The sequence below is a fragment of the Hyla sarda genome, chromosome 4, assembly GCF_029499605.1.
Source record: "Hyla sarda isolate aHylSar1 chromosome 4, aHylSar1.hap1, whole genome shotgun sequence".
Lineage (NCBI taxonomy): Eukaryota > Metazoa > Chordata > Amphibia > Anura > Hylidae > Hyla > Hyla sarda.
In genome coordinates, this window is record NC_079192.1 from 218,401,261 (window position 1) to 218,416,048 (window position 14,788).

Below are 14,788 nucleotides of genomic sequence, written 5' to 3' on the forward strand. Positions count from 1 at the left end.
GTCTTTGTTGCCCATAGCATCCAACAAGACAGCTTTCATTTTTTGTTAGGGCCGGATCACACACATAGCGCATGCGCAGCGTATATGACGCTGTGCATGTGCTACTGACCAGCCCTAGAGTGTGCCTCCTACTGTGCTCGTGTGTCCCGATTTGTCTGCTCGTAGCAGCAATCAGTCGCTACGAGCAGACAGGCGGTGATCTGCAAGAGTACTCACAGACATTGCGGTCGCTCCCCTGCTCCCGAGCTAGGCAGAGAGCGGCCATGATGTCTGTGAGTACGCTGTGCATGCGCATGGTGACTCACAGATCACTGTGTGTCTGCTCATAGCGGCACACTGCTGCTATGAGCAGACAAAGTAGGACACACAGGCACAACAGGAGGCACACTCTAGGGGCGATCTGTAGCACATGCACAGTGTCAAATACGCTGTGGATGCACTACGGGTGACCCTACCCCTAAGGTGTAAAAAAAACTGATAAAGTTGCACTGTGGTTGGCTGCTATATGCAACAAAGACATTGTTCTTGTTCTTTTATATATTTGTTTAAACATATTGGGGGAGATATGTCAAAACCTGTGTAGAGATAGAGTGGTGCAGTTGCCCATAGCAACCGCAGATTGCTCCTTTCACTTTTCACAGGCCTCTTTAAAAATGAAAGATGCAATCAGGTGATGAGTTTAGGCCCTGGAGTTGGGTCATAGTCATGTGCCGATTGGTTGCTATGGGCAATTGCACCACTCTTCACAGGTTTTAATAAATCTCCCCCATTAAGTTTTCAACATTTTGTATAAACAAAATATAACAGCACCTATAACAGCACCTGACTTTATATAATAAAACGTTAAAGAATTGTATAAATGTATCAAAAAAAATGTCTATCATTTAATTTCCTGGCTGTTTTACCTAGAGCAGTAGGGCACCTCCAGCTGTTGCAAAACTACAACTCCCAGCATGCCCGGACAGCCGTTGGCTGTCCGGGCATGCTGGGAGCTGTAGTTTAGCAACAGCTGAAGGCGCCCTGCGTGGGAAACACTAGCCTAGAGTGTGAGTTTACATTACAGTGTGAGTCTATTGCAGTGTAAATTTCATGCTGTCAGAGCGGTAATATGAACAAAATTAGCACATCAATGTCATTATAAGCACCGACTAATGTATACCATGAAGTATTTCGGGAAGGGATTCATCTGATCAGACTGAGGAATGTCTCGGCAGAAGAATACTTATCACGTACGTGCAGAGGTAGCAAGACGCTTGCAGTGAATATGGTAAACCGTCACAGACTTGTTAAACTGCATCCATGCTTATGTATATGACTAACCCATGCCGGATAGCAATTCCACTCCAAATTGTTAAGGGCACTCCCTTCTATACCAACATGCCTGCATTTTATATAGACATTCTTTAGCTCAGCATCGGAGACAGACAGAAAGGGTACAGCACAAGACAGTCGACCATCACACAATGAATACCAATCATCACATACAAATTCCAATATATACTAGAACAACGCTGTTTGTTCACCACAACACAAATCAATACTATGGATTCAATGAAACGCCAAAGTCAGGGGACCACCATATAAGTAACACCCCCCCCCCCCCCCCCCACAATGCTAATTCCCCAGGCCAAAGTCGTACATGTACCTTTCTGAAGAGGACGACTTCTCGGAGTTAACTGACATCAGCAGCTCAATCTTCTACTTGGTTTCCGGAAAAATCTGAAAATATTCCCTACCAGGATTGTCTGCTGTGTCTTGACTTGCCAAAGGAAGGGACATAGATATGAGAAATCCGGAGCTGGAGAGTAATCCGTTCTGGAGACCGAAGGCTACTGAATTGGTGGCATCACAGATGAATAAAAAAATAAAAATAAAAAAAATAAAAATAAAAAAAAAGGAAAAATAAAATAAAAAAAACGAAAACGGAAAGGCAATTTACTGGGGCTTTTCAGAAAAAGAAAGCTCCAGAGGCATCAGGCCTGGCTGAACTATACACATGACTGTTTATGAAAGCAGGAAGTACCATTCCTTTCAAGCACAGGGGTGTTTCTAAGCAGAGAATGAAAGGGCTGCATTAGGCAGCAGCTCCCTGATAACCGAAGCAGAGATGTCATCTCTCCATGGACGGATCGCTTTTTATTCCTGCCATGCAAAAGGAGGCTTTAAGAGTAGATCCAATGAACCACCAAATAGATCCCAGAAAGCAGATCTCCTTGATGGAGGTTATCAGGAGCCCACTCCTCCATGGGCTGGTGTATCTAGAATTGCACAGAGGAACCTTTTACATGTAGATGTCAGAATGTTCGTGCATTTGGTGCGTCTGGCTTCTTAGATTTCCTGTGGCCACCCCTCACACAAATTACACATTGCTCCGAGCCAAGGAACAGCAACACCCATCAGCAGAGCTTACATGTTGTTCTATAGCAGTGGACAGAAAGGGAAAATGCCCAGCCTGTAAGGGGGCACAGAATTACCAGACCTCTGCCAGGATTGGGGGAGGGAGGGTACATCATGTACCAGTTAGGATTCTCATCTTCACCCCATAGAACTCAAGGTTATCACAAAGGTGACTATCGCATCCTTTACAATGTGTGATCCATATTCACAGCAGAGAGGAAAGAGATTCCGAGCCCTATGATAAAGCAGGCTGAATATATATCATTGGAAGGAGGGCAATACAGTGCTCCCTCAAGTTACAATGTTAATTGGTTCCAGGACAACCATTGTATGTTGAGACCAGAACTCTATGGAAACCTGGGAATTGGTTCTGAAGCCACCAAAATGTCATCCAAAAATAGGAAAATGTGAGGATTAAAGAAAAATAAGTAGATAACTAATATAGATAAAGCAAATCCTTACATATAAAAGTAAGAAAGATCTGCTGGGAGCTGTAAACTACTGTCTGACAGTGTTTCCTAACCAGGGTGTCTCCAGCTGCTGCAAAACTACAAGTCCCAGCATGCCCGGACAGCCGAAGGCTGTCCGGGCATGCTGGGAGTTGTAGTTTTGCAACAGCTGGAGGCACCCTGGTTGGGAAACGCTGGTCTATGTAGAGGACAGGAGCTTCTTCAGGGTTTTGTACAGAATCCACAATGTCCTAAAAAGGTAACATGGAGCCGCCCTCACCTGGTGTTCAAAGGAACAGGTAACCCTGGTACAGGTAAATAGTACAGAACATCTAATACCTCCCTGTACTGTAGGGAGGCGCTACCAGCCAGTCAGTGTATGCACTTCAGTAATACAGGGGTTTTACCAGTAAAATGTCCATTCCGATTGGTCGGTTCTTCCAGCCCTTGACTTGTTTCACAGATCTGGATTGTCCGTAGCATTGTATGTTGAGTCTGGTTTCAAGTTACAATGGTCCAGAAAAGACCATTGTATGTTGAAACTATTGTAAGTTGAGGGATCACTGTACATGTGATATTATACATTACCAACCTCAAACAAGAGAGAATACAGGGGAAGGATTTACTATGGAGGAGGATGAGATTCACTGGAGAGAAAAATGATCTGACCCATAATGATGTTTTTCCTAACTAAATGTCGGATAGAACAAGGATTGGTGAAATGCCCATCATAGCTAGAATAAAGAATGCTCTACACTGTACTGCAGCTCTTACTGGATGTTTTACCATGCAGAGGCCATCAAGACCAGTGTTTCCCAATAAGTGTGCCTCCAGCTGTTGCAAAACTACAATTCCCAGCATGCCTGGACAGCCATTGGGATCAATGATAACCTCACCTTCGCTCACAGTGTTGTCTGACATCATAGACGACGGCAGCTGTTTGCACTTGATTGACCTATTAAATCCCCATCACCTATTAAGTCACATCAGTCTCGTCTTTATACACTTGTCTCTCATTTATTAATCTGTCTGAGACAAAAGGCAACCAATCACAGCTCACTTTAACAAAAACTGAGCTGTGATTGGTTGCCATATGTCGGAGACAAACATTTTTGTCTCAGATTGAATATAAACTCACTGGCCCAGATTTATCAAGCTCTCCAAGGTCATGTGTCTGTTTTCACAAATGTTTTCTTATCAGTTTGGATACTGTCTTTTTCTTCTATATTAGAATGACCAGAATGTAAAAACTATAATAAAAGTTAACACCCTGTAACATCAGCACTGTCCTGTTTTGACATGTGACAGATCCAGCACTGCTATCAGTTCTGTTGTTCTGCTCCTGTCAAGGAACAACACTGGGAATGAACAACACGGATAATCTCTCCATTGACGGCAATGCATTTCAATGTCCATTCTTTCTGCGGACACTGGAATCGGAATTTCTGCACCAGAAACATCTTCCATATGCACCGCACAGCAGAATCCCATTGAAATCAATATGACTCTGCTGCGGAATCTCCAGAAATGTGAACTCAGCCTAAACCCGGCCAACGCCTTAAAGGGGTACTCCGGTGAAAACCTTTTTTTCTTTTAAATCAACTGGTGGCAGAAAGTTTAACATATTTGTAAATTACTTCTTTTTAAAAATCTTAATCCTTCCAGTACTTATTAGCTGCTGAATGCTACAGTGGAAATTCCTTTCTTTTTGGAACACTGATGACATCACGAACACAGTGCTCTCTGCTGACATCTCTGTCCATTTTAGCAACCATGCATAGCAGATGTATGCTAAGGGCAGCATGGTGGCTCAGTGGTTAGCACTGCTGCCTTACAGTGCAGGGGACTTGGGTTCAAATCCCACTAAGGACAACAATAAATAATGGCGTTATTATTATTATTATAATAACGTCAGCAACGAAAGAACTGCGGTCGTGATGTCATCAGAGAGCATTCCAAAAAGAAAATAATTTCCTCTGTAGTATTCAGCAGCTAATAAGTACAGGAAGGATTAACATTTTTTTTAATAGAAGTAATTTACAAATATGTTTAACTTTCTGCCACCAGTTGATTTAAAAGAAAAAAGGTTTTCACCGGAGTACCCCTTTAAGGGGAAACTGACAACAGCACTACCTGCGCTAAACTGCTGCCTGTTGTGGATTACGCTGATCACAATGGTCTTTACCCTATTTTTCTTCGTGGTGCTGTTCCCAAAAAATATCACAAAAAAAAAACTAATATGGAAATTAGGATCTTTGATGCACTAGGGACATGTTCTCCAGCACCTTGGTGCACTGGTACTCCTTCCTGCCAGTTCCTGATGCACATCCCCAAACAGGGCTCAAGTCCTGCAGGAACGCATGGGAGCTGAGTTCCTGCACTTTTTCCACAGCAGGAACACCATTCCCATTAGCAGGACCAGCACTTGAGTGGAAATCTTGGATGAGTTCCCTCACTGTTTTTCCCAGTACCTGACCTCCTGTCCCCGAATAAATATTTATAATTTGCCTCTTATGCACTTAGCTGCTATATGATGAGATCCCATACATGTGTGGTGATCGTTTGGGATCTCACAGCATATCACAGGGGAGTTATCAAACTGTGTGAGAGAAAAAGTAGAGTGATTTTCCCACAGCAACCAATCACAGCTCAGCTTTCACTTTATCACAACTCATTAGCTGAGCTGTGATTTGTTACTGTGGAAAAAAATCTCTCCACTTTTTTTTCTCACACAGTTTTACAAACCTGGGCCGTAGTGACTACGTGCAGAAGAAGAAGATTATGATTTACCAGGGACTGTCTAGAAAGGAGTACCAGGACTCCAAAAGGGGCTAGGGAACACCTATAGTGCACAAAAGATCCTAATTGACATATTAGAATTGTTTGTGATATCTCAGGACTGGCACCACGTAGGTAACTAAGGTAAAGACCATTGTGATCATAGTAACCTGTGCCATCAGGCAGTGCAAGCAGATTAACCCCTTAAGGACTCAGCCCATTTTGGCCTTAAGGACTCAGACAATTTAATTTTTACGTTTTCATTTTTTCCTCCTCGCCTTCTAAAAATCATAACTCTTTTATATTTTCATCCACAGACTAGTATGAGGGCTTGTTTTTTGCGCGACCAGTTGTCCTTTGTAATGACATAACTCATTATATCATAAAATGTATGGCGCAACCAAAAAACACTATTTTTGTGGGGAAATTAAAACGAAAAACGCAATTTTGCTAATTTTGGAAGGTTTTGTTTTCACGCCGTACAATTTATGGTAAAAGTGACATGTGTTCTTTATTCTGAGGGTCCATATGATTAAAATGATACCCATTATTATATACTTTTATATTATTGTTGCGCTTAAAAAAAAATCACAAACTTTTTAACAAAATTAGTACGTTTATAATCCCTTTATTTTGATGACCTCTAACTTTTTTATTTTTCCGTATAAGCGGCGGTATGGGGGCTCATTTTTTGCGCCATGATCTGTACTTTTTTTTGATACCACATTTGCATATAAAAAACTTTTAATACATTTTTTATAATTTTTTTTAAATAAAATGTATTAAAAAAGTAGGAATTTTGGACTTTTTTTTATTTTTTTTCGTTCACGCCGTTCACCGTACGGGATCATTAACATTTTATTTTAATAGTTCGGACATTTACGCACGCGGCGATACCAAATATGTGTATAAAAAATGTTTTTTACGCTTTTTGGGGGTAAAATAGGAAAAAACGGACGTTTTACTTTTTTATTGGGGGAGGGGATTTTTCACTTTTTTTTTACTTTTACTTTTACATTTTTTTACATTTTTTTTTACACTTGAATAGTCCCCATAGGGGACTATTCATAGCAATACCATGATTGCTAATACTGATCTGTTCTATGTATAGGACATAGAACAGATCAGTATTATCGGTCATCTCCTGCTCTGGTCTGCTCGATCACAGACCAGAGCAGGAGACGCCGGGAGCCGCACGGAGGAAGGAGAGGGGACCTCCGTGCGGCGTTATGAATGATCGGATCCCCGCAGCAGCGCTGCGGGCGATCCGATCGTTCATTTAAATCGCGAACCGCCGCAGATGCCGGGATCTGTATTGATCCCGGCACCTGAGGGGTTAATGGCGGACGCCCGCGAGATCGCGGGCGTCGGCCATTGCCGGCGGGTCCCTGGCTGCGATTAGCAGCCGGGATCAGCCGCGCATGACACGGGCATCGCTCCGATGCCCGCGGTTATGCTTAGGACGTAAATGTACGTCCTGGTGCGTTAAGTACCACCTCACCAGGACGTACATTTACGTCCTGCGTCCTTAAGGGGTTAATGAGGGTGATGCTGCTGTCAGATTCCCTTTAACCTGTTCAGGACGCGGGCGTATGCATACGCCCGTGGGAATTCTGGTCGGGGTCGGTTGGGGACCGGATCGGGATGCCAGCTGAAATCATTCAGCAGGCACCCCGGCACATTGCCCAGGGGGGTCCTGAGACCCCCCCCCCCTCCCATGTAGGTGATCGCTGAAAATCGCAATCGCATGTCAATTCAGACATGCGATTTTCTGCTATTCCGGGTCTCTGGTGACCCGATCACCCGGAAAATAGCGATGATCGGAGCTGTCAGGGACAGCCCCTATCATCTTGAGGGCTGGGAGTGAGGTCGTAGAGCTGCGATCTCCTCCTATCCCCTGCCATTGGTCAGAACTGATTCTGACCAATGGCAGAACTGCCCTCCCCTGGATGTCGAGGGGATCGTGGGAAGAAGATGGAGGCCGGTACCTGCAGGACAAGATGCCTGGAGATCCCCGATTGTCGCTGGAGACTGCTGGATCCTGGGTCAGGTAGAGAAACTACAGTGGGGGGAATTGAAAGTGAAAGTAAAGTGATCTTTACTGGGCAAGCTGGGAGTTGTAGTTTTGCAACATCTGGAGGGTCACAGTTTGGAGACCACTGTTACAGTGGTGCCCAAACGGTAGCCCTCCAGATGTTGCCAAACTACAACTCTCAGCATGCCTGGACTGCCCAGGCATGCTGGGAGTTGTAGTTCTGTAACATCTGTCCCTTCAGATTTAGCAATTTTCATGAATTTTTTGAAAATTGCTGCTCTACTTTAAAGCCCTCTAGTTTTTTCAAAAAGCAAAAATATGTCCATTTTATGACGCCAACATAAAGTGGACATATTGTATTTGTGAAGAAAAATAAAATTTATTGGGAATATCCATTTTCCATACAAGTAGAGAGCTTCAAAGTTAGAAAAATGCTAAATTTTCATGGAATTTTGGGATTTTTCACCAAAAAAAGGATGCAAGTAACGATGAAAATTTACCACCAAAATAAAGTAGAATGACGAAAAAACAATCTCATAATCAGAATATTCGGTAAAAGCGTTTTCGCGTTAATTTGTAAAGCGACGGTGGTCAGAATTGCGAAAAAGGGCTCAGTCCTTTAGGGGTTAAAGCTGGTAACAGACAAAAAAAAATATGTATAAGACAACAGTAAAGATAATAACATTTACTACGTACAGCTACATTTTGACGTAAGAACAATCGTTCATTAACATACGGTACAGATATCCACCAAACAGAACATTTTTCTTACAATAGACAATAAAATTATAGCTAACAAATACATAACAGTTATGTCTGTGGCCAGTGGTAAACATCCCTCAGACTGTATAAAAATCAATAATTTATAAAAAATATATAATCAGACTAGGAAAATCCAAGTTTCCTGATAGACAATCCATGAACAGACTCCCAAAAGTAAGTGACAAGTCTCAATACACGGATAACTTAAAGGACATCTGCAGAAAAAGAAAGCGTATCCCCTATCCACAGAATAAGGGATACATCTTTGATCGCAGGGGTCCGACCGATGGGACCCCCGCGATCTCCCAAACTGGCCCCCGTATTGCCGCTCTATGTGAGCAGTACGCCCCCCTCCCCAGACAGCTCTACGGGAGAGGTGGGGAGGCACAAACGCTGCCTCCCTGCCTCTCCCATATAGATAGATACATGGAGGAGGCGTGGCGGCCGTGACGTCATGCTGCTGCCGGCATGCCTCCTGCACAGGAGATCGCAGGGAGTCCCAGCAGTCGGACCCCCGCGATCAGACACTTATCCCCTATCCTGTGGATAGGGGGTAAGTTGTCTTTTGCTGCAGATGTCCTTTAACAAATCATATATACAAGCTTAAGACTGGAAATGGTAGGCCATTACTAATACAAGTATACACTAATACAAGCTTGTACTCCTAAATCATACATTGGTTTATCAGGGCCCAGGGTATAAAGACATCATTATCCTTAACATCTGAAACTCATTCTTCTTACCAAGACATTTTCTGGAGGTTTAGTGGATCAGTTATGAAAAGCAGGAACAGTACACTGCTGGGATGACTTAGTAGTGACTCATAAACAGGCTACCTACATACACACCTACATGCTTCAATGTCTCGAAGGCAACCTTCATAATGATCATGCTGAATAGAACAGATTAAATATCTAATTGTTTATATGCATTACAATGCTCTCAAGAGTAAAAAGGAACAGCAAAGGAAGGTACAGATACAGCTTTGCCTTCTCAGCAATTACTGGGGAAGCACAGAGGCACAGGAGATTTACAAAGAATGGTGCGTTGTACCCGTCTAAAGTCACAAAAGACAAACACCTCTAAATAAAGCTGGCACATCCAGGTCTGTCAAAGTTTAAAAAATTTAAGCTATGCGCGTTACATGTGTACTAGAACGTTTGCACCACTTACCAGCTTTTAAATTAATAAATATGTTGTATATTGGAGACTACGACAACTCACAATACACAAAATATACTATTTAAAATAGGTAAATGTCAAGAAAAAAAAGTCACTGGATTGCTGCACAAATATGGCATGCACCATGATTTGCTAAATTCGTTCATTCCAAAAACTAAAGCAGATTGACATAAATTCTGCCCCCTCACTATGAAGGCTAACAATCATAGCATATAATATATGGATTATACATTATATATCTCAACACTATAAATGATTGCAAATAGATGTTGGTGTCATAGCTTTATGAGCCATAGCTTTTTGTGCTATTAAAGCATTCCTGTTTCCAGTGTGGACATCCTAATTAGGGAGGGTTCACACCACGTTTTGTTAACTACGGTTCCCGTATATGGCTGGGAGGAGGGGGGCGGGGCTTAATCGCGGCGCCCACACTCAGCCGTTTTCGGAAACCATATTCAATGCATGTCTATGAGCCAACCGGAGTGAACCGCAGCCTCCGGTCGGCTGCATTTTCGTCCGTATGCGGTTTCCCAACTGCAGGCAAAAACGTGGTCGACTGCGGTCGGGAAAACGCATACGGCCGAAAACGAAGCCGATCGGAGGCTGCGGTTCACTCCGGTCGGCTAATAGACATGCATTAACTATGGTTCCCAAATACGGCTGAGTGCGGGCGCCGCGATTAAGCCCCGCCCCCTCCTCCCAGCCGTATACGGGAACCGTAGTTAACAAAACACGGTGTGAATCTAACCTTAGACAGCCAAGAGGGTTGTCAACAGTGCGCGGTATAGGTTGCTGTGCCTAAGAAGAACTAGCAAGGCCCTCATTAACACAACACGCATCAAAACTAATAGCACAGATATTTAGGGAATGGGAAGACAGAAAAAAAATCTAGATAAAAAGTGCTTTGGCTGGAACCTGTGGAGCATTGGCTCCATATGGATCATGGCTGCCAAAGATTTTTGAAGACTTTTTTTTTTAACGCTGACAACTCAGGGATATATCAAGACAAATTATATACATATGATCAGTGAAATAACATTAAAATCATACTGCCAGAGCAGAGAGCCTCATTCCAATGGCTTTCTCTGGCCATAACAGTTGGTTTCTGGCAATAGACCCATGGTGATCGGTCTGACCAGCTTCATAATAAAAAGGAGCTGCCAAGATTGCCCAGACAAAACCACACTTTATACACCCCTGCCCCATCCCTCATTGTGCCCCCTCTTGGCTGAGCAGTGCTTCCTGCTTTTGTTTAGACCCCCAGGAAGCCTTCAATCCTCAAATCACTGGCTAGTTTACATAGACTAGCAATTGGCTGACCAATTGTTGAAGTCAAAACTGGAAGATATGATCGATACAACAATGTGTGTTTTTACTGGGCAGTGCAGCATTAAATAATGCATTTCTGTTTTTCTGATTACAAAAAATGTCATGGATGCTTGATGAAAAAGATAGAATTTAAAGAGTACCTGTCACCAAATAAAACTTTTAATATAGTGTTTGTAAAATTTGCAGACTATTTCCCTTTCACTTGCTTTAAAAATTATCAACATAAATAGGTTTAAAATGTAATAGAAAAAACAGCAACTAGGTGGCTCTGTTCTGTTCTCTGCCACAATTAATCCAGTGAGTTTGGTCTCTCCCCTCCCCCCCAGTTTTTTGCACTCATTTTTTCCTCCTTACCTTTAAAAAAATCATAACCCTTTCAATTTTGCACCTAAAAATCCATATTATTGCTTATTTTTTGCGCCACCAATTCTACTTTGTAATGACATCAGTCATTTTAACCAAAAATCTACGACGAAACTGAAGAAAAAATCATTGTGAGACAAAATTGAAAAAAAATAATAAAAAATGCCATTTTGTAACTTTTGGGGGCTTCCGTTTCTACCCAGTACATTTTTCAGTAAAAATTACACCTCTTTATTCTGTAGGTCCATACGATTAAAATGATACCCTACTTATATAGGTTTGATTTTGTCGTACTTCTGGAAAAAATCGTAACTACATGCAGGAAAATGTATTTATTTAACACTGTCATCTTCTGACCCCTATAACTTTTTTATTTTTCTGGGTATGGGGTGATATGAGGGCTCATTTTTTTTAGCGGTATGGGGCGATATGAGGGCTCAGTTTTTAGCGATACCAATTTTATATTGATCTGACTTTTTGATCGCTTTTTATTCATTTTTTCATGATATAAAAAGTGACCATAAATACACTATTTTGGACCTTGGAATTTTTTTTGCGCGTACGCCATTGAGCGTGAGGTTTAATTAACTTTATATATTTATAACTGACATTTCCGCACGCGGCGATACCACATATGTTTATTTTTATTTACACTTTGTTTTTTTTTAAATGGGAAAAGGGGGGAGGGATTCAAACTTTTATTAGGGAAGGGGTTAAATGATTCTGCCGCTTGACTGCTCATGCCTGGATCTCAGGCATTGAGCAGTCATTTGGCGATCGGACACCAGGAGGCAAGGTAACAGACACCTCCCTTCACCGCGGACATCCCAAACAGCCCCCTGAGCTAACCGGCAACAATTTACTTTCACTTTAGATGTGCAGTTCAAGTTTGAACGCCGTGTTAGCCACGGGTCCCGGCCGTTGTTAGAGGCTGGGACCGACCCGCTATGATGTGGGGCCACGCCGTGGCCACGCATTATAGAATGGGAGCGGACTCCGGGCGTACAGGTACGCCCTTGGTCCTTAATAGGTTAAACAGATTTATAAAATACTTATATTTAAAAATCTTAACCCTTTTAAGTACTTATCAGCTGCTGTATGCTCCACAGAAAGTTATTTTCTTTTAAAATGTCTTTTCTGTTTGACCACAGCGCTCACTGCCTACACCTCTGTCTGTCTCAGGAACTGACAAGAGCAGGATAGGTTTGCTGTGGCAATTCTCTCCTGTTTTTGACAGTTCCCGAGACAGACAGAGGTGTCAACAGAGAGCACTGTCAGGCAGAAAATACATTTAAAAAGAAAAGAACTTCCTGTGGAGCATACAGCAGCTAATAAGTAAAGGAAGGGTTAAGATTTTTAATTGAAGTACTTTACAAATCTGTTTAACATTCTGGCACCAGTTGATTTGAAAAAAAATAATGCATTTCCCTGGAGTACCCCTTTATGTGTTCAAACTTTAAAGTGTTCTTTTCTGCTATTGTATGTGTTTGGTCACCTTTACTCTCCCGTTCAGAAACCATGCATACTCAGCAAAACCGTGGGGGGTGTGGGTAGCATGGGGTGGGTCAGCTATCCGCATTGTATCACTAGTAGGGATCGACCAATATCGATTTTTTTAGGGCCGATACAGATAATCTGTGGCCTTTCAAGCAGATAGCCGATATTCCGGTATAAGTTATCGGCTATTTTAAACCCCCCCGGTGGGGCAGAAGCCGTTGCAGATCAATGATTTAAAGCGGGCGCTTTAAATCAATGAACTGCAGCGGCTTTTGCTGTGCCAGAGACCGCCGCTGCCCGCTTCTCTCCCTCTGCCTGTCCTGAGTCTAACCATCACAGTTGCCCCATCGCCTCCCCCCCCCCCCCCCCATCCTCTGCCCACATACCGCCACCGCTGCCCCATTGCCTCCCCCCATCCTCTGGCCACATGCCGCTGCCCCATCGCCTCCCCCCATCCCCGGTGTTATAATTACCTGTTCCCGGGGGTCCGCGATCCTTCTGGCTCCGTCGGCGTTCTGCACTGTCACTGTGTACTGACTGTGACGTCGCATTGGGGACGCCACTCGTAATTACGCAGCGCACAGCAATAGCGCAGGAGCAAGAAGGATCGCAGACCCCCAGGAACAGGTAATTATAACACCAGGGATGGGGGGAGGTGATGGGGTGGCGGTGGTAGTCTCTGGCCGGGGGGCGGGGTATTATCGGCATTTCGGCAAGGTAATTGCCGATAATGTCCAAAATCACGATTATCGGCGGATAACATCGGCCAAACCGATAATCGGTCGATCCCTAATCACTAGCTTACTAAATAAAAGAAGGGGTAGAATGCAGAGACTACCAATGAGTAGGGGGCCTGATATGACTACTGCTGCAGAGAAGGGTGCTGTGAAAGAGGTTGGGATCTATTGTGACTGCTTAGGAAGTGGAAAAAATATTTTGTACTACTAGAGAGAAGCATCACCTGACTTCACTTAACTCCTTGAGGATGCAGTGATTTTTTTTATTTTTGCACTTTTGTTTTTTTCCTCCTCTTTTTCTAATAGCCATAACTCTTAAAATGTTCCACCTACTAACCCATGAGGGCTTGTTTTTTTTGCGTCACCAATTGTACTTTGTTTATGGAGCTTGCCTGTGTTGCACAGCTGAGCCTCCCTAAGCCGACCAGGGACCAATCACAGTGGTCCCCAGCCGGCGATTGCTGCTATTGGTCCGTCAGTACAGACGGACCAATAGCAGGGATCTGGTGGAGGGTCTCCTCCTTCCCCCTCTCCTTCGTCGCTTCACACAGTGAAGCGATCGGTTGGGGAGGGGGCCATGTCGGGAAGGCCACCCGGAGCACTCAGGATCGGGTTTATGGGGGTATCTCAAATGAATGAATTATCAGCCGCAGCGCTGTTGTGGGGGACAGCGCAGCAGTGGGCTGATAAACTGGGGGGGCGGGGTACGCGCCCACGAGTCACATGATTTGGGGGGGGAATACAGTTAAATACCATGGAACCATTTTTACAAAAATACGGTGATACACATTTTTGGTCATACCGCCCAGCTGTAATACAGGCCCCTCATTTCTACTTCAGAACTGAACTGGTCCCTGAAAAATCAGATTCTGAAATTTTCTTGAAAATTGCTGCTAAACTTATAAGAATGTTTATCAAATGATGGGAACATAAAGTAGACATATTGCAGATGTGAATTAATCATTAATATGGTGCAGTATGGCTACTTATCGTATGAGCAGAAAATGTAAAGTAAGTCTAGAAAAATGCCAATTTTTTTTTATTACTAAAACCGCTCAATCACAATTTACCACTAATGTAAAGTACAATATGTCAAAATCTATGTCAGAATAGCTTTCAAAGTAAACGCATTCTACAGTTATTTCCAAATAAGTGGACACATGTCAGATTTTGAAAATTTGCCTTGGTCATTAAGGTCAAAACAGGCTATTAAATAAAGGGGTTAAAATTGTCGTTTTCATTGGTACCATTTTTGTTTT

General features: G+C 43.1%; 1 protein-coding gene across 5 annotated transcripts in view; it reads right to left on the bottom strand.

Moving 5' to 3' along the window:
- The window catches only part of SRPK2 (SRSF protein kinase 2), a 157,891-nt gene that overhangs the window by 78,257 nt on the left and 64,846 nt on the right, over nt 1–14,788 (bottom strand). The window contains exon 1 of one of the 5 annotated variants that reach the window (XM_056573534.1): nt 1,646–2,343. The exons of the other annotated variants lie outside the window; for them this stretch is intronic. Coding sequence (XP_056429509.1) covers nt 1,646–1,683 — 38 coding nt within the window. The 5' untranslated portion in view covers nt 1,684–2,343. Of the gene's footprint in view, nt 1–1,645; nt 2,344–14,788 lie in introns of those variants that run through there. 5 annotated transcript variants of the gene reach the window in all.